Consider the following 24958-nt stretch of genomic DNA (forward strand, 5'->3'; position numbering starts at 1 on the left):
TGACCCGGTTTAAAAACATGACCTGCTTTAAAAACATGACCCAACTTAAAAACCAGACTTCAACATGTTACATGACCAGACTTCAAGCTCAAGCCAGATAGCCACCCTGTGTTACAGAGTCACCAGATCAGTCTAGCAGCCCCATGAAACATCTTCTGTCTGCACCACGACATGCTAGCAAAACCACCGGCTGCTGATCTGAGAAACATGCTCTTTGATGGTCAGTGGCACAAACCTTGTCCGTCTGGACAAGAGAGAGTGGGTGCGTGTGTTAGGCTGCTGCGGTAGTTATTTATCTAGAACATTTCAACCGTAAAACAAACACATTTGTAATAACAAAAAACAACAAAAACCAAATAAAAATTATAAATAAAATAACATATCTTCCTAGTGGAAGCAATAATCAGTAGAGTTGCCTCAGACACTTCCTAAAATGCTGGTATCTGCGAGCACGCCGAAAGTCTAGCCTCTGATCCCATATGATGTAATTTATCAACAACATGTGCGGTATCCTCCTGCTGAGAGTGAGCATTATAAAACAAACGTGTTTTAATCTACCGTGAATTAAAGTGTCAATGCTGTTCGTCATTTTAACAGCAGGTACTTTCTTAAATGCCATCGTCCTGACAGAGAGGTGAGATGGGGAGCTCTGATGTGTTTGTTTGCTGGTGTTATTAGCATTAGCTGAAGAGCTCGTTTTAGCTTAACGTTACCTTGGCTAAAGTTGGGGCTATTCATAGGGCTGGGCGATATAACGATAATTATCGCAATATATTTTAATAATCGATATCGAAAAAAATGTGTGACCTGCAACAGGGCAGTTTTAAAACCAGAGACAGTGGACAGACTTATCTTTCTTGCAACTTAAAGTAATGGCTTTGCTTGTCCAAATGACAATACTGACCAAAGAGATTTATTTTTCTCTTGTCCATTTATTTTGTTTGCTTTCTAATTTAAAATACAGTTTGAAACAGTCTGTACACAGTAGGCTATGTGTGCTAGCAGAGCTAGACTCCAGTCAGGAGTCACGGTGCACATGTGCGGTTTGTCCACCAAAAAAGCGCCAAAAGATAGAAAAGAAACTAGCAGAGCCAGAACTGTTCAACTCCCCTGGAGCCACAGCCAGCAGAGAAGCCGGTTTACTTTCGCTTTCAAACCAGCTGCAACCTGAGAACTGGAGTGTGAGGGGATGTAACACTAAAGATGGCGGCAATGACAAAGAATTGCTGCAAAATAAATAAACATACATCTGTTAAAAAAATAAAAAATAAAAATATATACTTTTTGGCCATATCGCCCAGCCCTAGCTATTCATAATCCAGCAATAATGGCTGCAGACCTGCAAGCAAAGTACAGCAAGTTGGCAAAGGAGTATTCCAAGGTTAATCACTTTTTCACCAGTAACGTTACATTGTCTTTCAACGTGGCTAACCTAAGTATCGTCACTGATCGACCTCTCGCACGCAATTAATGACATGTTGCGGACAGCCATACCGGTGACAATGTTTAGCTTTTAGTGCCAAAGGATAAGAGTCTGAGGCGGAGTCTCAAAAGAGAATGTTGAATATTTATTGTGCATTAAAAATCACAACACACGTTACTACTAGCCAGAGCCTCTGCTACTAGCTAACTAAACCGGAGCACCTGGATAGCAAGTGCAACAACGTATAAAGTCCATGCGGAACCAATGTCCCAACAACCGTTCCGTGGGTGAACTCATTGAGCATAGTTGTCAATAGGGATGCACCGATATGAAAATTGGCCGCCGATACCGATAGTTCAACTAACACTATCGGCCGATACCGATATTTGTATATAAGTATTTGTAATTTTTTTTTATTTTATTTTAATGAAACTACTGTATATTTGTATGTGTATGTTTGTATTTGTAGGCCTCTTTACTTACTTAAAAAAAGGAAACATCAAGAAATATGTTTATGGTATCACTATCTCTCTCCCAGTATAGTCGTGCAGCCTGCAGAGGGATACTATTTTCTCAACCAGAGCTTTCAACCAATGCAATGGAACCATTCTTGCGGCCTGCAGCGGGATACTATTCTCTCAACCAGAGCTTTCAACCAATGCAATGGAACCATTTTGATTGACAGTCGATTCGGCCAATTACGCCACACCGCTAGCACCCACCTCCTGCTGTCCTTACCACCAATCGGCAAGCGTTTATAAATTTTTCTACTTTCGGGCATGCCGCCATTGTTCTGTTTGCGAGAGCAGAACACACTTAACGTAGCTACGTTAGCTGCCCGGCCCGCCGACCGGCGCTCCACACCACAGCATGACCAAATGAGACATAATGATTTTACTGCAACAAATGTTATAATAAAACAAAGCCTTTCTATACATTTGTCTGGTTGAAAACTTTATTAACAGATTGCAGAATGTGTAGTTGGGTACGGAATGAGCAACGGAATGGAACCGAGCTATGAACGGACTAACGGAGTAATGCCTTGTTTACTGCTATCTTCGGGTAAATAATATGCTTGTTATTGAACGTGTAACACTAACTATATAACGTTAATGCCACAAAACGAATGTTTGTGTCATTTTAACAGCAGATACTTTCTTAAATGCCATCTTCCCGAGAGAGGGTGTTGACGGGGAGTTGTGTTATTAATAGCATTGAACAGCTAACCGAAAGCTAGCGTTAACTATTGTTAAAGGTTTAGCCATAACGTTACCTTGGCTAAAGTTGGGGCTATTCATAATGCAGCAATAATGGCTGCAGACCTGCAAGCAAAGTACAGCAAGTTGGCAAAGGAGTATTCCAACGCAAATCACATTTTCACCAGTAACGTTAGTCTTGCATCTCCCGGTAGCTAATGAACGGACTCGGAGTAATGCCTTGCTGCTATGGGTAATAATAATATGCTGATGTTATTGTCCGTGTAACACTAACTATATAACGTTAATGCCACAAAACGAATGCCTTGTTAATCATAAGTAGTTACTTTGATGCAGTAGCTTGTGTGTGTGTGTGGGGGACGGCGGGCGTTGTGCAGGTAGGTCGCGAGTGAACTTTTTTTTTTTTGCCTTTTGACGCTACACAAATTGATGGGTATTTATCGGCGACTGCTATCGGCACATTTGAGCTTATCAGCCGATAGGCCGATAGCAGTCAACAAGGCACTTATCGGCCGATACCGATACCCGACCGATATATCGGTGCACCCCTAGTTGTCAATTAATGATACTAATACTAATCTATACAATCACCTGTTGTTGAATACCATTACTTTCTAGTTATTACTAAAACAGTATATATAAAACAGTATCTGTAGCTGTAAAAAAAAAAATATATAATATCAAAAAAAAATTATGTATGCACTGGTATCGGAGATTCGGAATCGGCCGATACCCAAAGCTTAGGTATCGGATCGGAAAGGAATTTTTTTTATCGGAACATCTCTAATAATCAGCATAGTTCAAGACAATGGTTTTGTTCGAGAAGGGACAGAATGAAGCAAAGCTTATCTGGTCCTGCCCCTTCCTTACAATATCGTATTAATATGTAATAAGTTATCTATCAATCTATCCATCTATCTGTTCAGGCTCCACAGAGTACATTACTTGCCCACCTCCCCCACCTTGTTTTTCACACTAGGTCCCCATGCTTGTTTTTCTTTATAGAAATAAACCCCATTTAGTTCATTTTTTTCTCACTTTCTGTATTTTTGCTCCCATCCCAATTTAGTCGTTATGCCAATTCCCTTCCTGGTCGTTGTGCGCATTGCCCCACTGTCGGCCTGGGAAGGGTGTAGAACTACCACATGCCTCCTCCGATACATGTGGAGTCAGCCAGCCGCTTCTTTTCACCTACAGCGAGGAGTCTCACTGGGGGAATGTAACGCGTGCAGAGGTTCACACTATTTCCCCCAGATCCCTTCCCTGCTGAACAGGCGCCCGACCGACCAGTAGGAACCGCAGTTTACAACAACCAGGACACACACATACCCCGCTGGCTTCCCACCCGCTAACACTGCCAATTGTGTTAGTAGGGACGACTGACCATTAGGGCTGTCTTAAATACTTCGAAGCTTCGTTCGATGGCACAAGCTTCGAACATTAAAAAAAAATCGAAGTTAAAAATAAAATAAAAAATTACTTCGGTTTGTGTGTGTGTCAGGGTTTCCGTTAGAAAAAATTGTTGCCGGTCTCCGTGACCTGCAAGATTTCAATCTACCGGACAAATGAGATTAATTCCGGTCATAGTTTATTGAGCTTTAAAACAATTGATAGGCAGGCTATATAAAGAATGTCATCCTCAAGGCATGTAGATTTATAATAGTATTACTTAAAACTAGGCTACTTTTGCGTATACAGTCATTAATATATTCCAAATAAAATAAGTCCCTCGATACTCCGTGCTGCTGCTGACTTGAAATAAAATAGACTGCAGTCGGTCCGACACTAAACAGCAGTCTGTTATAATCACATTTTTATGAGCTAACGAATTCCGTTATATTGGACATTTGTATTAATTATATCAAGCGAAGAACTGAGAAAGCAGAGAGACGGCAACTTTATCGTGGTTTGCGTGACGACTCTCCACCTCGCAACGACTTATTTGCAAAGAGTATGGCGCTGCAGAGCAGCTGATTCAGCTGTTATTGGCTCTTTTCTGGGAACCGCACAGCAGCGCCCCCCACCCAACATTGGCTGAAAATGGCTGAATTGGAGTACTGCTGGAATACTGCATTGTGCTGCTGTTGCTATGGCTCTGCAGCTTCACAAAAGTTCGCACACCCAGCACTAAGCTCTCGCTGACAACGTCGTTGTCATTATTAGAAGCAACGAGGAAACAAATGTAATGATCGTTTCGTTCATCGCATAGGCTATTTAATTTTAGCCTATTTTAATACAATTCAAATAATCAAATTGTGCTTAGACTCAGGGAATTATTTTCACCGGACATTAAGACCGGAGAGATTAAATATGTCGGACTTCAACAGATTTTGCCGGTCAAATACCGGTAATTACCGGCTAACGGAAACGCTGGTGTGTGTGTGTGCATGGGGCCATTGGGTGGGGCCGGGGGACAAATACACTGGAGGAAAGTAACCCAGCTCAGCACTGCCCAAATTATATCATCACTATTGCCTGTTTGAAGGATATCATCCTCAAACACATATACACCACCTACACGCCTATTCTCAGTCCTTGCCCCACGATGGTGGAATGAACTACCCACCCCAGTTAGGACAGCCGAATCCCATCCAATCTTTCGCCGTCGACTAAAGACACACTTCAATTATCTGAGAAAAAAAAAAAAAAAAAAAAAATCAAACCCTAACTAACCTTACTGTCATGCACTTGTCCTAATAAACAAACCTACACTGTAACACGCAACACTTTGATGAATATTGTTACTCAGCTGATAGAGTTGTATCCTTCCTGATGACCTGTCATACAGAACTTGTAAGTCGCTTTGGATAAAAGCGTCAGCTAAATGACTAAATGTAAATGCCTTGTAGAATTCCACACATAAGAAAGAAAGATACTGGGATGAATAAACAAAATAGGAAATAAAATGTAGAAATGCATGCAATACATAAATAAATATGAATCTCCATATATGAAATAGAACATTTAGATAAGGTGCTACTGGGATGTTTTGGTGAGTTCTTTGTTTTTTTGTGGAAGTAGCCCTTCTTAAAAATGCATGAACATTCACTGATAATTGGTCTGTAGTGGAGTCTACAAGGTCTACATTGCCGGACCATGTAGAATCCGGACCTTGTAGACTGACATAATTCAGTGCATAGTTTAGTCTACACAGGCCATATTTCAAATAATCAAAATCTTACTTCATTCATCTTAAACATTCTTGATTTGGGGGATTGGTAGTTCCCATGAAATCTGAAGTTGTTCAAACGACAACAGCGATCCACCTTGAATTAAATCACACAGCCGTGTTGGCTGCGTTACAGTCACGAAAGGGGCTACTTAATTCATTAATCCAATCCACTTTATTTATAGAGCACATTTAAAAACAACAAAGTTTACCAAAGTGCTGTACAAGTCCCACAACATATATAAAAAAAAAAAAAAATTAATTCGAAGCTTCGAATTAAAATCGAAGCTCGGCCCCGAAGCTTCGATTGCCAAAAAATTATTCGAAGGTAAGCCCTACTGACCATGCCGGAGGTACCGCTGACAGCTGGATTCGAGTGCATTCTCCACTGGGCTACCCAGCCGCCCCACATTTAGTTAATTTTTGCATATCGATGCCCACATTCATCAAATAAAAAACTCATTTGTCAAATATTAAGTGTGTCATCAATACATAGTCAAACAACATTATAAATTGAACATCTCTGCATAGACATCAGATCTATTTCACACAGTATAGAGTAACATAAGTTTCACTTTCATTTTGAGTAGCTTTAACTTCGCATGAAGGAGATATATCATATGTTATGTTTAAGTTTAAGTCAAGCACTATGATATATATCAAAGTGTTTGACTTAAACTTAAGTCTCTTGTAACATACAAAATAACTCAAGTCAGAATCGTCATAATTTAAAAAGGTTAAGTAAAAGGTGGATACACGTATGGTCAGATCACCTTCAAACACCTCATCCTTAATATCCTTCAAACACCTCATCCTCAAAACACCTTCAAACACCTCATCCTCAAACCACCTTCAAACACCTCATCCTCAAACACCTCATCCTCAAAAACACCTTCAAACACCTCATCCTCAAAAACACCTTCAAACACCTCATCCTCAAAACACCTTCAAACACCTGGCCACACCCTGCTACCGTTAGAGCAAACCAACATGCTTATTAAACCCCCCGGTCCACTCTATACGGCTATCTTACAATCACTTTCTCAATCTGTATCCATCCAACATATCATGATTCCATATGACTTGACCCAATCCGTTAGGTAGAGTTGATTGGAAATTGCAAGCCAATATCTGCAGTACATACAATAATGTTAACATGCACAAATTTTTTAAAGAATACAATTAAATAATTAATAAGAAGTTAGGGTAAAACATAAGTCAAAGAGATCATCTCGCCAGTCCTGTATTGATCGATATATGGTACAGGTGAGGCGGTAGGCTTCCCATTCAACGGTTTGTTAATTTGACAATTGAATGTAAGCTATGTTAAAAACAATATATTGCATGTTAAAAACACACAGACCCATTGTGGCTCTCGACTCAGACCATTATGCTCTCACATGACATAAGCAACGTCCCAGAAGATGTAGGACCGTACAGATAAGTGGATTCCTATCTGCTTAATATTATCAGCCGTTGAAAAACCCAGTGAGAGAGCAAGGGCTCTCTGTACACACACACACACTTTGTTCAGCTCCTGCCTCTCTTCCTGCCCCCAAACCACACATCCTGTGCTCCTCCTACACGCAACATCTGTGCCTCCCTCGTGTGTAAAGGTGTGCGTGTTCTCATGCCTAAATCGTCTTCTTGGCAACAGAAACCTAACACCCACCAGTCCATAGCACAGCACATCACATCACTTCCGCCAAGGCCAACAAACCCATTCTGCCAGAGTTCGAGTATTTTTATGAACACTTTCACTACCACACTACAGCCCTTTCACTACCACACTACAGACGCCTTTCACTACCACACTACAGACGGAACCGTCTGTAGTGTGGTAGTGAAAGGGTTAACCTTCTGTAGTGTGGTAGTGAAAGTGTTAACCATCTGTAGTGTGGTAGTGAAAGGGTTAACATCCTGCATTGTCGCAGTGAAAGGGTTATGTCAAAATATTCACTGCCCCCTCCCCCCCTCATCATCTGCTTGGGACAGGCGCAGGAAGGAAGAGATAGCCAGAGGTGTCACCTTACCAAAGGAGAGGAGGCGTCCTGCTACACTCCCCACATTTCCTCCATCACCCTCTCCCTCCAATCCTACCTCACTCACCCCCATCTCACTAATGGCAACTAGCTGCTGGTATCATCATCACAGCAGGAACCATCAGTTCGTATGCATAACCAGCAGTCAGTTTGCCGGTGGTGCGTTTCGCAGAGGAAGTGTGACGCGTTTATTTTTTGTTTGTTTGTAGCGTGCAACTTGCAAACTCCCACCTGATCCCCGTCGGTCTCTTTTTGACGTCTCATACCGCTATGTCCGGTACAGAGGACTTTCCCCCTGAACAAACACTGTACTGAGGACCTTCCCCCTGAACAAACACTGCTGAGGACTTTCCCCCTGAACAAACACTGTACTGAGGACCTTCCCCCTGAACAAACACTGTACTGAGGACCTTCCCCCTGAACAAACACTGTACAGAGCACCTTCCCCCTGAACAAACACTGTACAGAGCACCTTCCCCCTGAACAAACACTGCTGAGGACCTTCCCCCTGAACAAACACTGTACTGAGGACCTTCCCCCTGAACAAACACTGCCGAGGACCTTCCCCCTGAACAAACACTGTACCGAGGACCTTCCCCCTGAACAAACACTGTGCTGAGGACTTTCCCCCTGAACAAACACTGTGCTGAGGACTTTCCCCCTGAACAAACACTGTACTGAGGACCTTCCCCCTGAACAAACACTGTACTGAGGACTTTCCCCCTGAACAAACACTGTACTGAGGACCTTCCCCCTGAACAAACACTGTACTGAGGACTTTCCCCCTGAACAAACACTGTACTGAGGACTTTCCCCCTGAACAAACACTGTACTGAGGACTTTCCCCCTGAACAAACACTGCTGAGGACTTTCCCCCTGAACAAACACTGTACTGAAGACCTTCCCCCTGAACAAACACTGCTGAGGACTTTCCCCCTGAACAAACACTGTACTGAGGACTTTCCCCCTGAACAAACACTGTACTGAGGACTTTCCCCCTGAACAAACACTGTACCGAGGACTTTCCCCCTGAACAAACACTGCTGAGGACCTTCCTCCTGAACAAACACTGCTGAGGACTTTCCCCCTGAACAAACACTGTACTGAGGACTTTCCCCCTGAACAAACACTGTACTGAGGACTTTCCCCCTGAACAAACACTGCTGAGGACTTTCCCCCTGAACAAACACTGTACTGAGGACTTTCCCCCTGAACAAACACTGTACTGAGGACTTTCCCCCTGAACAAACACTGCTGAGGACCTTCCCCCTGAACAAACACTGTACTGAGGACTTTCCCCCTGAACAAACACTGCTGAGGACCTTCCCCCTGAACAAACACTGTACTGAGGACCTTCCCCCTGAACAAACACTGCCGAGGACTTTCCCCCTGAACAAACACTGTACCGAGGACCTTCCCCCTGAACAAACACTGTGCTGAGGACTTTCCCCTGAACAAACACTGCCGAGGACTTTCCCCCTGAACAAACACTGTACCGAGGACCTTCCCCCTGAACAAACACTGTGCTGAGGACTTTCCCCTGAACAAACACTGTGCTGAGGACTTTCCCCCTGAACAAACACTGTACTGAGGACCTTCCCCCTGAACAAACACTGTACTGAGGACTTTCCCCCTGAACAAACACTGTACTGAGGACTTTCCCCCTGAACAAACACTGTACTGAGGACCTTCCCCCTGAACAAACAATGTACTGAGGACCTTCCCCCTGAACAAACACTGTACTGAGGACTTTCCCCCTGAACAAACACTGTACTGAGGACTTTCCCCCTGAACAAACACTGTACTGAGGACTTTCCCCCTGAACAAACACTGTACTGAGGACCTTCCCCCTGAACAAACACTGCTGAGGACTTTCCCCCTGAACAAACACTGCTGAGGACTTTCCCCCTGAACAAACACTGCTGAGGACTTTCCCCCTGAACAAACACTGTACTGAGGACCTTCCTCCTGAACAAACACTGCTGAGGACTTTCCCCCTGAACAAACACTGTACTGAGGACTTTCCCCCTGAACAAACACTGTACAGAGGACTTTCCCCCTGAACAAACACTGCTGAGGACCTTCCTCCTGAACAAACACTGCTGAGGACTTTCCCCCTGAACAAACACTGTGCTGAGGACTTTCCCCCTGAACAAACACTGCTGAGGACCTTCCCCCTGAACAAACACTGCTGAGGACTTTCCCCCTGAACAAACACTGTACTGAGGACTTTCCCCCTGAACAAACACTGCTGAGGACTTTCCCCCTGAACAAACACTGCTGAGGACCTTCCTCCTGAACAAACACTGTACTGAGGACTTTCCCCCTGAACAAACACTGCTGAGGACCTTCCCCCTGAACAAACACTGTACTGAGGACTTTCCCCCTGAACAAACACTGCTGAGGACCTTCCCCCTGAACAAACACTGCTGAGGACTTTCCCCCTGAACAAACACTGTACTGAGGACTTTCCCCCTGAACAAACACTGCTGAGGACTTTCCCCCTGAACAAACACTGCTGAGGATAGAGCCATATGGAATCCGCGATCACGGAATCGCGGACGGAATCGCGGAATTGAGCAATAAAAATGGAATCAACTATAAAAAAAAAATTAAATTTTTTTTTTTTTTTACTTTTTTTTTTTTTATGTTGTGGGACTTGTACAGCACTTTGTTCAACTTTGTCAGTGCTGTAAAGTTTACACCTTTTTAAATCTTAGACAAACAAAACACTTTGCTTTCATGAAATAAGTTAAAAAAATATGAGTTTTGGAAAATAGCTCTTTATTTGATCATCATAAAAAATTGTTTTCTATACAGAGATATAGACATCGGTAAATATCGGTATCGGCCAGAACAGCAATATTAATATCGGTATCGGCCACAATTTTCACATCGGTGCATCAATATATTTTATACCCAGTTTAAGTACATTGTATATTACTATTGTCACTACTGTTACATTTGCACTCTGGTTGGATATATCGTGATATATTGCGGTATGGATGTTTCCCCCGGTCGGTGTGCGTGTGTGTTCTTCATAAGAGGTATGGAAATAGTATGTGACGATGTTCATGACGTTCAGACAGTTTCCACAGGTGTCCTCAGCACATGGTCATTAGCTTGATGACAGGAGGAACTGCCAGTCAGCAGCAGCATGTAGAACCACGCGACAGTAGCTCGGGAGGTAGAGCAGTCATCTGGTAATCCGGAGGTTCCCGGTTCGATTGCCGCTCCTCCCGGGTAGCGTGTCGAAGTGTCCTTGCGGCTTGCGCCAGACACTTAAAGGAAGTTGGAACTTTTTGGGAAATGAGCTTATTTGCCATCTACCCTGGAGTTAGACAAGCAGATGCATAACCTTTTCTTCTCTGTGCATGCATTAGGTTTAGGGAACAGCCACACCGTTAGCCTAGCTTAGCGTCATTCACTGGAAGTAGGTGTGCCAGTGTAGCCTAGTTCTTATATAAGATTTCATCACCTGAAAGCCCTGTTGTTTTTTGAAAAACAGGGCTTTTGAGGTGATGAAATCACTGCGACCAAGCAGCAGTGCTTCGACAAAATAGTCAAAGAGTATATATCTGCTTAGAAAACGAAAATGTCTAATTATTATTTATTTAATACACAGGTCACAACATGTTTACAGGAATGTTTTGGAGTTGTATTTCGTGACTGTTGGGAACTAGGCTACACTGGCACACCTACTTCCAGTGAATGACGCCAAGCTAGGCTAACGGTGCAGCTGTTCCCTAAGCCTAATGCATGCACAGAGAAGAAAAGGGTATGCATCTGCTTGTCTAACTCCAGGGTAGATGGCAAATAAGCCAATTTCCCAAAAAGTTGGCGTGTTCCTTTAACCTCTAACTGCTCCCGATGAGTGGGTTGGCACCTTGCATGGCCGCCTCCGCCGTGGGTGTGTGAATGTGTGAGTGAACGTGAGGAACAAATTGTAAAGTGCTTTGGATAAAGGCACCATTTACCACCACGTTGCCCCGTGAAGCATAGCGGACGCCCCATATTTCTCCAGTAAGTTTCAAGGCCACAGCTCTGCCAATGTGTTTGTTGCTGATAAGCCCCGCTTGCCCAACAGTCATTGTCTGAGGGTCAACCCCCCCCCCCCTAGTTTAAGGATCAACATCTCCATAACCAGCTCTGACCAGATAAGAGCTCTCTCTGTTTTCTGAGGGAAATCAAAACGCAACGTCTGGCCTCGTCAGCCCTCTCTGCCGACCAATGAAAACACCAAGCGCTAAAAGACACAGCACTTAGAGGCGGTACTTAGAAGATTAGAGGTGAGGCTGCGACCGTGGTCACCGATGAAACACATTTAGTTTCAAACTCGAAAGGCAGTCACATCGAGTATACAGAAAGAAAAGGCATATAAAATCATAACAATAAGACAAGTAAGGAGATCAAGGTTTTAAACTCTGCAACAGAGGGGAGAATCTCAAGCTTTAAAGGGGAACTATTTGACTATTTCTTTCACTATTTGGGCACTTTTACACAATTCCTGTGAGTCTATGGAACACCTCTGTAATTTTTTTCCCCCATTGTTTTGTATTTCTAATCAAGTCCTCAAAAACAGCATTTTTCTACCTCAAGATCTCGAGCCGTTTTGAGCCTGGGCTCCAACCACTGTGTGCAGCTCATCATGTACCTGATGCCACACAGCCACATTATCATGCAGCGGTGTCTCTCTGACATCACAAATCATCACATTTTCAGATGACTCAGTTCAGTGAGGGTGAATATTGGAGGAGAATTGGAAGAATGCGCCAATATGAGAATTAGAGACATAGATCATATTAATATAAGTTCACATAGCTCGGAAACAATGCTAAACACTCAAAAAGGCCATTTATAAGATAGTTCCCCTTTAAGGACTGTTGAGAGTAGAGATGTTCCGATAAAAAGAATTCCTTCCCGATCCGATTCCGATACCTAAGCTTTGGCCGATACCGATACATACATAAAACAAAAATATTATATAAATTATATTAAAAAAAATAAAAATGTATAGCTACAGATACCGTTTTATATATACTGTTTTTTAGTAATAACTAGTAGAAAGTAATGGTATTTATTCAACAACAGGTGATTGTATAGATTAGTATTAGTATTGTTCTGAAGGTCCAGATTAACACTGAAAGTCTGCGTTTATTATTTTGTATAACTTATATATTGTTTATATATATAAGATATATATCTTCACGTCATCTGTTTTACGTGCCAGTATTTATCATTTGCCTTTTGTATATGTTCCATTCTTAACGCCATAGGCGCCAGCGCGCGCCCCCTGTAGACATGTTCGAAACATGCCCAGGCAAGTCCTGAGAGAGTATACTGTTCTGTGTGGGTGAACAGACTCAGTCCACAGGTAACCAGCTACAGAGTGTGTTGTGGAGAAGACGTTTTTGGTGCAGTTGTACACAGACCGAAAGCAACGTATCGTTATAGAGAGCCAAACGGCTAATTAGATACAACTATAATATTGTCGAGCCACTATTGGCACAGTATAGTGACTTGTGTGAGCGAAGTAACGTATCGTTATAGTTGAACTCAGCAACGTCCCGGATCTACAAGACCTATTAAAGACTTTCTGCGGGTTAGCCTTAAGTACAAAAGGGGGCTAACTAGCTATCACCATGCCAACAGGCTTTTGGACTAATAGCTATTAATCCTGCCATCGGGCGCTAGGAATACAAGGACCGGTTCCGTACGAGACCCTTTCCTCCCCAGCGACGAACGGATTATCCTAAGTGTGTCTGCAGCCCTCTGGAGTAGGAACTCTAGAGGACCACCGTCTCCATCCACCATCTTGCTTTTCCCTGTTCGACGTGCTTCTTCTCAATCCACTCCACGCTTCAATGGTCGAGTACTAGTAGTTAAAGACTATCGTTACCTCTGACGTTGTTGCCCTGACATTCCATTATTAAAGGAGAGCCGTGTTTATAGAATATGTATGTTGCTATTACTATTAAAATGCTTGTTTAACTTGTATCCCTGTCCCCGCGCCGTTAATAGAGTGTCCGCCATTTTGTGTACCTATACTGTCTGGCTAATTTAATATTCTGCATTAGTGGTTTAATCTAACATATCAATACAGTCCGGGTTGTGTAGCCCCTTAGCTACAAGTATCATTAATTGACAACTATGCTCAATGAGTTCACCCACGGAACGGTTGTTGGGACATTGGTTCCGCACGGATGTTATACGTTGTTGCACTATCCAGGTGCTCTGGTTCAGTTAGCTCAGGGGTCGGCAACCTGCAGCTACGGAGCCGCATGCGGCTCTTTAGCCAATCAGCTGCGGCTCCCTGGCCTAAAAAGAAATAAAACTTTTTCTCTACTTTTTTTTATTATTTCTTTTTTTCTCTTATTTTAGAGATCGATGTCATACTGTGACACTGAAATGAAAAAATATTTCATCAACTAAAATATTTTGTCAAAAATATACAGTACGTCACACCCCGCGCCTCTCCCTGCCATCTGCAAGTGGCTAATCTTGAGTTTCCGACCCCCCAGTAAGCTAACCATGGATAAATCCAAAAAAAGGAAAGTCTGAGGAAAATAGAGGGTTTAATTCAGCGTGGACAGATTAATTTGCTTTCACGACTAACGATGCAGGCTTACCCGTATGCCTGATATGTGGTGCGAAATTTGCAAACAACGAACATTTTTATTTTATAGATTTTCCACAAATAAGGGAAGGACTCAAATAGATCTGCATAGTTCAGGGTTTTATTTCAAAGTCGGTCTACAGATGCCAGTGTTTTTTCTCCTCTTCATAAGAGTTTGAGGTTTTCCTTTGTTATAACAGGTAAAAACAGCAATAAAAAGTTTAAATGTTTCTTTTTGTTGCTTTATAATTCCATTAATGCAACAAACTTGGGTATGCAATTGTCAGGCGTTTTATGCTAAATGTGGGGTATGCTTGGAGATATATAAAATGTTATACACGGTTATCTTCATTTTAAGGGTAAATAGGTTATGCGGCTCCCTGAGCATTTTATTTTGTGGGAGGGGGGAAAGTGGCTCTTTTGATAATAAAGGTTGCTGAAAAGTGGCTCTTTTGATAATAAAGGTTGCTGACCCCCGAGTTAGCTAGTAGCAGAGGCTCCGACTAGTAGTAACGTTTATGTTGTTTGTGATTGTTTGTAACGTTAAAGCTAAAACTAGCTTTTCGGTTAGCTCTTCAGCTCATTCTAATAACACCAGCAACGAACACATCAGAGCTCCCCGTCAACACCGCTCTGTCGGGACGATGGCATTTAAGAAAGTATCTGCTGTTAAAATAACAAAAGGCATTGACACTTTAATTCACGTCGATTAAAAACATGTTTGTTTTATAATGCTCACTCTCAGCAGGAGGATACCGCACGTGTTGTTGATAAATTACGTCATATGGGATCGGAGGCTAGACTTTCGGCGTACTCGCCGATACCAGCACTTTAGGCAGTATCGGAGGCATTTCCGATACCGGTATCAGTACAACTCTAGTTGGGAGTTCATTCCATGAGCTAGAGGCATCATAGCAAAATGCAGATTTACCCTGTTCAGAGCAAACTCAGGACCAGCCAGTCACTAGAACGGGTTCCATAGGTACCAAAACTTCATTATTATATATATATTTTTTTCCCATCTTTGATGGTGAATAATAATAATAATAATTAATTACATAATAATTTTCTGGACACTCAAAGCGCTCCCCACAAAGTAAGGTGGAAATTGCCTCCTTCACTACCACTAATAATACCATGCTAACATTTACCACGACATGGAAAGTTGCCACTGAGCTCATTCAGCACCATCTTGAGATCAAGTGTACAAAAGTCTAAGCAAATTAATAAAGGGCAGATGATTTACAGGGTTTTTTGTTGATACAGTACTAGGGGTGCACGATATTGATTTTTTTGTCCCCGATAACTTTCTGCTCCTCAAGGTCGATACCGATAGATATATATATTTATTGTATTATAATTTTTTTTGATGTATATTCGTGTAGTTTTGACCTAACCAGATTTATCATGACATGAGCGTTACTACTATGAACAAAACAAAGCCAAGAGAACAGTTTTGACTCTTCAAATAAAGTGACTATTTATTTTTCCAAATAAATATAATTTGAGTCAATCACAAAATTCACAATCCGTCAATGTCATTAACAATGTGTTTCCCTGAACAATGAGTGAACTAAAAACCAACAGGTATTGTGCTTTGTCTGTAGGGATGGGTACCGTTCACATTTGAACCGATACGGTACCGGTACCTTTTTCCGGTACTTTAGTCTCTAAAAATGTAATCTACCTACCTCAGTTGTGAAAAGAATTATCCAAACTTCAAATAACCACATTTTCAACCGTTTTCGGCTTGCCATTGCCCCGACTGCTTTGTTGTTGAATCAAGTAACCTAAGTAAGCATATATTGTGCGTGTGAACGTTGACATGAAGAAAAAAGTTTAAAAAAAATTACATAACATTTTCTTTTTTAGCGGAGCTATCAATACTTTTATCGGGTTTATCGGGACGACGTCATAATTGCTGATATCGACCCGATAATTATCGTGCATCCCTATACAGTACTGAATTTTTCCATTCGGACACATGCAATTTGAAATATGAATATAGAATATCAGGCCTATAAATTATAAACCTTATTATGGCCAAGTCATACATCTATGGCATATTCCAATGGCAGAGTTCAATCTGGATTTTGTACCACCAGGCGCCCGTAACAGGGCAGCAAAGACGTCAACTTTTTTTCCCTAGACGTTCACAAAAAGGTAAAGAAACAATCTACATTGTATTTTATGGCAATAATGTTCAGGTTTGTTTGACCGGTGAGATATAAATCACAGAAATAATGTTGCAAAGAATTTTCGCAAAGAATATTTTCAGCAGCTTTCAGAGGCTGGTGTGAGCTGGGTATTGTAATTTTATGAAAGCCCTGGATGTCCTCAGTCATAGGACTACAACGCTTTCATGACGCGTTATTTCCTCGTGTCTAATTCATCCGGTTTCCATCAGGATGCTCAGAGATATTCATAAACTCATATTTTGCTAATAAAACTTAAAATCATTGGTAAACAAACAGTGCTGAAAATGCTGTTTCGATAGGGTTATGGTCTTTACTCTTGGCTACATTTGAAAAGAAAACGCAACATTAATTAATACGGACTGTATTGATCCATCTATTGCATCCCATTGGAAATGGGCTGGTGTTTTAGGAGCCGATCTGAGCCGTGCGGGCGGGGTTTAAATACTCAGGCGAGCCAGGGGCTTACAACGACTGCATGGAATATTAACCCCGCCCGCCCGTCCGTGTGTAATTCTCGGTAATGTCGGGGACATGATCGCTGTGGATAACTGGAATGGCAATCAGATAATTGGATTCTTTTTTTTGCATTACATCAGAGACAAGGTAAGGACTCTATATATGAAACTTTGCGTTGATCTGATATTTCTTTCTACCGCGATCAAAGCTATCCGTGTGTAGGTGTATGTGCTCATTACTGTTTGTTGACTGCGGTGGGGGGGGGGCGAGCGCCCCGCTACGAGGGCCATTTCATGTATGCACGACAAGATATAATAATGATAATCTAGCGTTGATTTCAGGATGATTAGATAATCAGCCAAAAAATTACAACGTGATGACTGGATTACACTAAAATGCCTTTTTCTCGTCTTTTTCCTGGAATTACTTGAAACAGCACCCAAACCATACTCTATTCAAAACGGTATAAAACGGAAATGTACAGATGAAAAAACAATCCGTTTCTGGCATGTTGACTGGAAGCAACTCACTGACAGTCAACAGCGTTATTAGACCCATAGATATAATATAAGATATATTTTAAGCACTCGCAAATGTTGCAGTCTAAAACTATATCCATTGAATAAAGACCTGGCGATGAAGGGGGATCAGCGCCCCCTGCTGCTGGCGGTCAATGTGTTAAAAATGAACAAATACCAGTCTATACAACAACACAGAGGTCCATATCATGCATACATACTTAGGCTAGGCTATGCAGATAACAACCCCAAATGTGACAAAGAACCAGTCAATCACAGTCATCAAGCAAGAAATTACCTAATTATTATTACCAAACCAATGTTCCCACCAAACGGAACGCTACGAGGCCAGATATGAACGGAAACTTCAGCCATTTCAAATAGAACGTTTTTCTTGCATCGTCACAGTAGTGATTGCATTTCCAGCAGCTGTCCTGTAAAGATAACCGAGTGTCCCAGTCAGTGTGACAAATCAAAGCACTCCGGTTTTCAGGCCAGTGACCGACCAAGAGTTGTCACAGGTGTACGAAGTTCTGCCAGTGTCACAGGTGTACGAAGTTCTGCCAGTGTCACAGGTGTACGAAGTTCTGCCAGTGTCACACGTGTACGAAGTTCTGCCAGTGTCACACGTGTACGAAGTTCTGCCAGTGTCACACGTGTACGAAGTTCTGCCAGTGTCACAGGTGTACGAAGTTCTGCCAGTGTCACAGGTGTACGAAGTTCCGTCAGTGTCACAGGTGTACGAAGTTCTGCCAGTGTCACAGGTGTACGAAGTTCTGCCAGTGTCACAGGTGTACGAAGTTCTGCCAGTGTCACAGGTGTATGAAGTTCTGCCAGTGTCACAGGTGTACGAAGTTCCGTCAGTGTCACAGGTGTACGAAGTTCTGCCAGCGTGACACGCGTACGAAGTTCTGTCAGTGTCACAGGTGTACGAAGTTCTGCCAGTGTCACAGGTGTACGAAGTTCTGCCAGTGTCACAGGTGTACGAAGTTCTGTCAGTGTCACGGGTGTACGTTAACCAACTGGTTTAGCTCGCTCTGCGAGGAAAAGCACAAAGTGACAGTGTGCCTGGAGAATGTGATGAACTGGGTAGCAGAAGAGCCACGAGGTGAACTTAGAATGAGATGCATGACAACAAGGACACATTCACCCACATGGTAGAACTTGGAATGAGATGTATGACAACAAGGACACATTCACCCACATGGTAGAACTCGCTTATCGTGGCCATTTCTATACATTTTCTATTGAGGCCAAGCATTGGTTTCACTTCATGCTCATCATACGACACTAGATGAAGAAACATTTATGGAGAATTCTAATAAGTGGCGTCATGCGTGACAAAGAGACGGGTGTAAACATGTTTTTTTCCCTCCCATCCCCTAACTTAGTCATTATGCTACCATCGTCAGTCTGGGGAGGGTGTAGATGACCACATGCCGACACATGTGGGGTCGCCAGCCGCTTCTTTTCACCAGACAGCAGGGAGTTTCACTGGGAGAGCGCAACGTGCGCGGAGGTTCGCGCCATTTCCCCCAGATCCCTTCCCTGCTGAACAAGTGATCCTGACTGACCAGTAGTATTCGCTATTGCAAGTAGCGTTACACAATAAAAACGAATTGGATAGTTGATAATAAATATTTCACTTCATTAGCAAAAATATTGTAAAACCATTAAGTCTGCTATAAGCTATTCTCCCTCTCTCTTGTGTGTGTTGTTTGTGTGTGTGTATACATTTACTATAGGCTACTCTTTTTGACATGGATTAGTCTAATTAGCTTTAACAATCCTGATTCCTGAGCCTATTTTATTGAAAAGTAAGATTTAAATATGTATATAGCCTAACTATATATAAAAATTATATTGGAATCGTATCTCCTGTGCTGGCACAAGCACTACCATAGCGTGGAGTGGAGAGCTAATAATTCATGGAGATATACTAAAAAGCTATTTATAATTTTTGGCCGGTAAAAAATCTCAAAATTTCAGCATTTAGCTACAAGCATGGATACATTGTATGTAATGATAAACAATGTCATAGTAGCGGGCGTGCGTTATATTATTTCAAGATAATAAAGTAGCTATAATGAGTCAATAGATAAAAAGCAGTAATGGCATGTAGGTTACTCACCCTACTCGGTACAGTAGGCATCCACACTACACAGCATTTATAGACATAAATAAACGTCATGGCTCATCTCCTACTCTGGGTATTCAGTAGGTGGTGTCAAAGAGGCAACTACCCATGTGACCTGGGGATACTAGTAAAACATTTTGAAATATTCAATTGCAAATAGAATCAATTGTTAATAGTTTAGATTAATCGATAAAATGAAATCGATAACAAAATCTAATCATCGTTAGTCGCAGCCGTACTATGCACTCAAGACTGCAGCACTCAAGTTCAACACTGTTTGACAAACATTGACGAGAGTTGTACCCTTCCTGTTGACCTGTTCAGATCTGTACAGAACTTGTGAGTCACTTTCGATAAAAGCGTTCAGCTGAATGACTAAATGTAAATGTATGGTGCCCTGGCCTGTCCTTCATATTGTACACCTAAGAAAAGGTCTTTGTTTAGTACAGACCCCCAGATCATTTTAATAGTTTCTTCAATGAAAATCTAAATAATTACGCAAAAAGGTAACATTCCTCCAATATCATGAATGATATCACATTTGCAATGTCTGTCAAATCTTTCTTTGATTAACTTTTACAAGAAATTGTTCTGTAATCATCAAAAAAAGGTTAATAATTGTCATGCAAACTTGATGTACCAATTAATCTATAAATACTTAACGACCCAATATAGCCTTGATAAGTAGAAATTGTAAAGGGTTTGTAAAGACATAATAATACAAAGCTGCTATAGCATAAACGTGTTAATGCACATGCAGAGTAACTAACTGCCCTACTACTTCTGGTTTTATACAGGAACCTGCTGTCAAAAGGACTCAATGTAAACATAATGGCATTGAGGAAGATGATAACTGGACATGTAAATGATGGCGTGCTATTTCCAAGTGTAAATAACCAGTGCGTTACGACTGCGCTGTGTTCTGGTGTGTGTGGTGACATTAACCAGGCAGGAGGCAGTATTGGGTCTCAGGCTCATTTACTGGCAATCTGTGTGACACACATCAGATGTACAAACGTTAGGTTTGGTGTGCAGTTGCTTGTTTTCACCTTCTCTTATGTATCCAAAAGTAAGTACTGTCCGAGCCGCGCGCAATGACATTGTCACGTGGGTGCGTTAACTTCAGACACACCAAACCCCAGAACAACACAGGTAGGAAATTCAAACAAAACAATGAAACAGGGGTGTTTTGGTGAAATAAGTAGACCATATTAAGTCTGTTACACAAGGTTGTAACGATAACCAATGCATTGGGTTCACGGTCACTGCGTTCTGACTAGTAGACTACCATCTATATCAAGTCAGAAAACATTGCATCTTTATACTTCCACCTATGTGAACGACAACCGTTTATGTGGTTCTATTCAAGCAGACTAATCATCTGCTGCTAAATAATTGATTTGTATTCTGCAAGATAAGGTCGACTAGATGCACAAAAGGCTTTTCCGTGAAGAACAAGCACCGACTTCCTGTAAATTTGTCAAAGTAGTGGGAGATCGTCATTCGTCAAATTAGCAGTCAATCTGGAGGACAATACGTCTTGTGCCTCGATCAAGGGCCTACAGGTACGTGTTCCAGTCAACTAATCTCATTAATCTCTCCTCGACGTCACTGATAACGGGGAAAATAGGATGGTCAAATTGTTCCAAAAAACGATCCTGTACTTCCTTCCAGTAAAAACCATGACAGGGCTATTTCAGTACATTGATGAGCCGTCTGGGCACCATCACCTCTCCAGGAGTATCAGGTGACAGCTAAGAGCTCATGTGTGTATGAAACCCTCCATCTCTCCCCTTCAAGGCAGAAAGAAAAAAGAAAAAAGATCATACTACTTGGTAGAAGAAGGGGGAAAACATAAGCGTAGTCCTTTTTTTTTTTTTTTACTCCTTCTGCTGCATCCGGAGCAGAGAGCAGCTGTGCACAAGGCATCCTGCTGCCCAGGAGACACACGCAGCCAAATAAACGGCTCACTGGAAGCCCTGCGTGTCTTCAGACAGACACCAAGTTCCACAGGCTCACTGGCAGGAGTGTTCACCGCGGAGAGAGACCCAACCTTACGACGCGCAAGGCCTACGTTATAGTGCGTTGTACCCGGGGCCGGGAACGACACAAGCAGCCACAGGTGCAACTTTCCTCTCGTTGCCCTCGATTATCAGTTTTCGTTCTGAACAACCTGGGTCACTCCCAAGAAATAGTATTTAAATACAAAACAGTCCCTTATTCGCCCCAACTGTTCAAAATCCCATCGGGTTGTGTACAACTGTTTGACGAGGTGACAGGCTGCCGGTCTGTTGTGACGAGTTCCAAGGGCCCCATGCTGCTTTGCACAGTGTCCATCTACGATTGTAGGCGCACACAGCACATTATTATCTCCATTTTAACGTGTGTGTAGGCTACATTATGTATGTATGCTTGCTTGTGTTCCTGACTTAACTATAGAACACATTTCAGACTACAAACCGGTTGATTATGGACAGCTTTTTACAAAAGCACTGACCCACCTTAGGAAGAAAACTGATTCTGGGGAGAGTAGAGACTTGTATTGGTAAACAACAGGGTCAAGGGCCTGGTCCCAACTTTTGGCCTAAGTTAACGTACGTGTGTGCGTGTGGTGTGTGTGCATTACTCACTCTCCCCCTCGATTTTATCCGTGCCCCGGGTCCAGATAATAGTCCTGGTTTCCAGCTTGACTAGAAACGTCCTTCTCTCCGGCCTTTGGGACTTCTTGGAATAAAACAGTGTCAACACTGTGCCCAGCTCCAGGTCCCGGTAAAGGTTGTTCATCTCAGTGTCATTCTCTGTCCACGGAACAGGTCCGTTGGAAAAGAAGGCCGAGGTTCCAGCCATGTCCGCTTCCCTCGTTTGTTAAGCTTTTCCTTTTCAGAACAATCTGCTCCTGCCGAGGCCTAGACAGGGATATACCTACAGGGGAGGAGAGAGTGGGGGGGGGAACCCATGAAAAAAAACATTCCATGGAGTGTTGTCAGTTCTGTACACACTATAAGCACAGTGAAAACATTCCCGGCAAACATATCATGTGTTAAAAAGGAGATTGGCCCAAAGGCCTCGGGTCTTATCTCTTGTGGACTCGCATACTGTGCCAAAAATCACTGCATGTCCACCTCTATAGAATGTTTAAAAAAAAATAGTTTTAATTTTTATGGGGTGTAGCAGGCTATCCTATACAGGTGATGGGCTCACAGAGATGACAGATAGATCATTCTCACATGGGAAACATGGCATTTGATGCTGTACACTATAGCCTAGAAAATGTTGACTGAAGCCAAATCACATACAACACAACAGCAAATATCCACAGGTTTGTCTGCAATCCTCTGGACATTTAATTGGATGTGGCTGGGTTTTTAAAAACATCCGCTTGCCAACAGGCCTGTGATCTGCTGCAGTGCATCGTCCACACTGGAAGCTACACAAAGTTCTCCTCGTCTGAGCTCCTCGCGTTGCAAGAATAACCCAACATTATATTTCGAACACAAACTGGGAGAAAACGGATACAATGTTAACAAGAAACGTGGCTGTTTCTGGAGCAAACGGAGTCGGCGGGCGAGATTTTTCGCACAGCCAAGGAAGTGTGTCCCCCGCTGACGAGCCCAGGTAGCGAAGCTAGCCTCACATGTTATTTCAGTCCTTTCTTCCAGCGTCACCCGGTCGCCTTACCGGAGAGAGAGAGAGAGAGAGAGAGCTACTTACCGAACAGCCAGAGCCGAACAACGCGTCGTACGCTCGGTGTCGCCGCTCATCCCCGACAGGTCCGGCTCGTCTTCCCCGGCTAGAAGATCACCGCGGGCCCGGGCTGTGTGAACGACGCGCTCCGGCCCCCGACCGAGGAGAACCACAGCGATCCCGTTTCCCTGCGTGTCCTGCAACAGTCGTCCATCGAGGGGAGGAGAGTCCGTGGTGTAGCAGCAAGTTTGTCTGGTCTCTCTCTCTCTCTCTCTCCCGCACGGCTCGGGCCCTTCCCCCCATCCGACCCCCTCATGTACAACAAAGCAGCGGCGGAGAGACGGCCTCTTAAAGATACAGCGACTCTCTCTCCACGGGACGCTGCTGGTCTCTCTCTCTCTCTCTCTCTCTCTCTCTCTCTCTCTCTCTCTCTCTCTCTTGTAAATGTAATTAGCCGTTTCCTCGAGGTAACTAACCGCCACTTAAGTGCCCTGTTGATCAGGCTAGAACAGAAGCAAACACTACACTAAATATTTTTTTTAATCTTTTTTTTTTTTTTTAATGTGCACTACATCCCTACCTCATTTTAGCAAAAAAAATATATTGCATATCGTTGTATAGTGTTTGGCCTTTATTCTTTTAAATGTTTACTGTATGAAGCACAATATCAGGAGGGTGAATGAATGGAATGAATGGGAATGAATGGAAGAGGTCAAGGTCCTGGCGGGATGGTGCCAGGAAAACAGCCTCTCCCTGAACGTCAGCAAAACAAAGGAGATGATTGTGGACTTCAGGAGGTCGGGGGTCAAGGACTACAGCCCCCTCAGCATCGACGGGGCACCGGTTGAGAGAGTCAACAGCTTTAAGTACCTCGGAGCCTACATATCCGAGGACTTGACATGGACCACACACATTGACAGTGTTGTGAAGAAGGCACGACAACGCCTCTACTTCCTCAGGCGCCTAAGGAAGTTCCAAGTCAGTCAGAAGATCCTTAAGAACTTCTACTCATGTACAATAGAGAGCATCTTGACTGGCAACATCACCTCCTGGTTTGGGAATAGCACTGCACAAGACCGAAGCAGACTACAAAGAGTGACACGTTCAGCCGAACGCACAATTGGAGGGGGGCTCCCCACCCTCCAGAACATTTACAACAAGCGTTGCAAGGGCAAGGCTAAGAGAATCATTAAAGACTCCAGTCACCCGAACAACTGCCTCTTTGAACTGCTGCGGTCAGGCAAGCGATACCGGAGTCTCAAGGCGAGCACAGAAAGACTCAGAAGAAGCTTCTATCCCCAGGCCATCAGGCTGCTAAACGAACAATGAACACTACACAACAACAACCACCAAACGCACATAGCACACACATCCACACGCACACACTCACTTTAAACAAACACACTGTAGCACCCACTCCACACACTTTATAGCACACACCCACTTTAAACAAACACACTGTAGCACCCACTCCCCACACTTTATATTTATTGATGAA

The 24958-nt window shown here is 43.0% G+C and overlaps 1 protein-coding gene across 4 annotated transcripts in view; it reads right to left on the reverse strand.

Annotated features, from left to right (window-relative positions):
• The window catches only part of plcg1 (phospholipase C, gamma 1), a 95158-nt gene extending 71413 nt beyond the window's left edge, over window positions 1-23745 (reverse strand). For all 4 annotated transcript variants that reach the window (XM_084333892.1, XM_084333890.1, XM_084333891.1 and 1 more), the window contains exons 1-2: window positions 23488-23745; window positions 22407-22698 (exon numbers count right to left, since the gene is read on the reverse strand). In XM_084333892.1, coding sequence (XP_084190018.1) covers window positions 22407-22623 — 217 coding nt within the window. In that variant the 5' untranslated portion in view covers window positions 22624-22698; window positions 23488-23745. The remainder of the gene's footprint in view (window positions 1-22406; window positions 22699-23487) is intronic.
• Between the last annotated feature and the right edge of the window lie 1213 nt (window positions 23746-24958).

Source organism: Notolepis coatsorum (assembly GCF_963971535.1).
Source record: "Notolepis coatsorum genome assembly, chromosome: 17".
NCBI lineage: Eukaryota > Metazoa > Chordata > Actinopteri > Aulopiformes > Paralepididae > Notolepis > Notolepis coatsorum.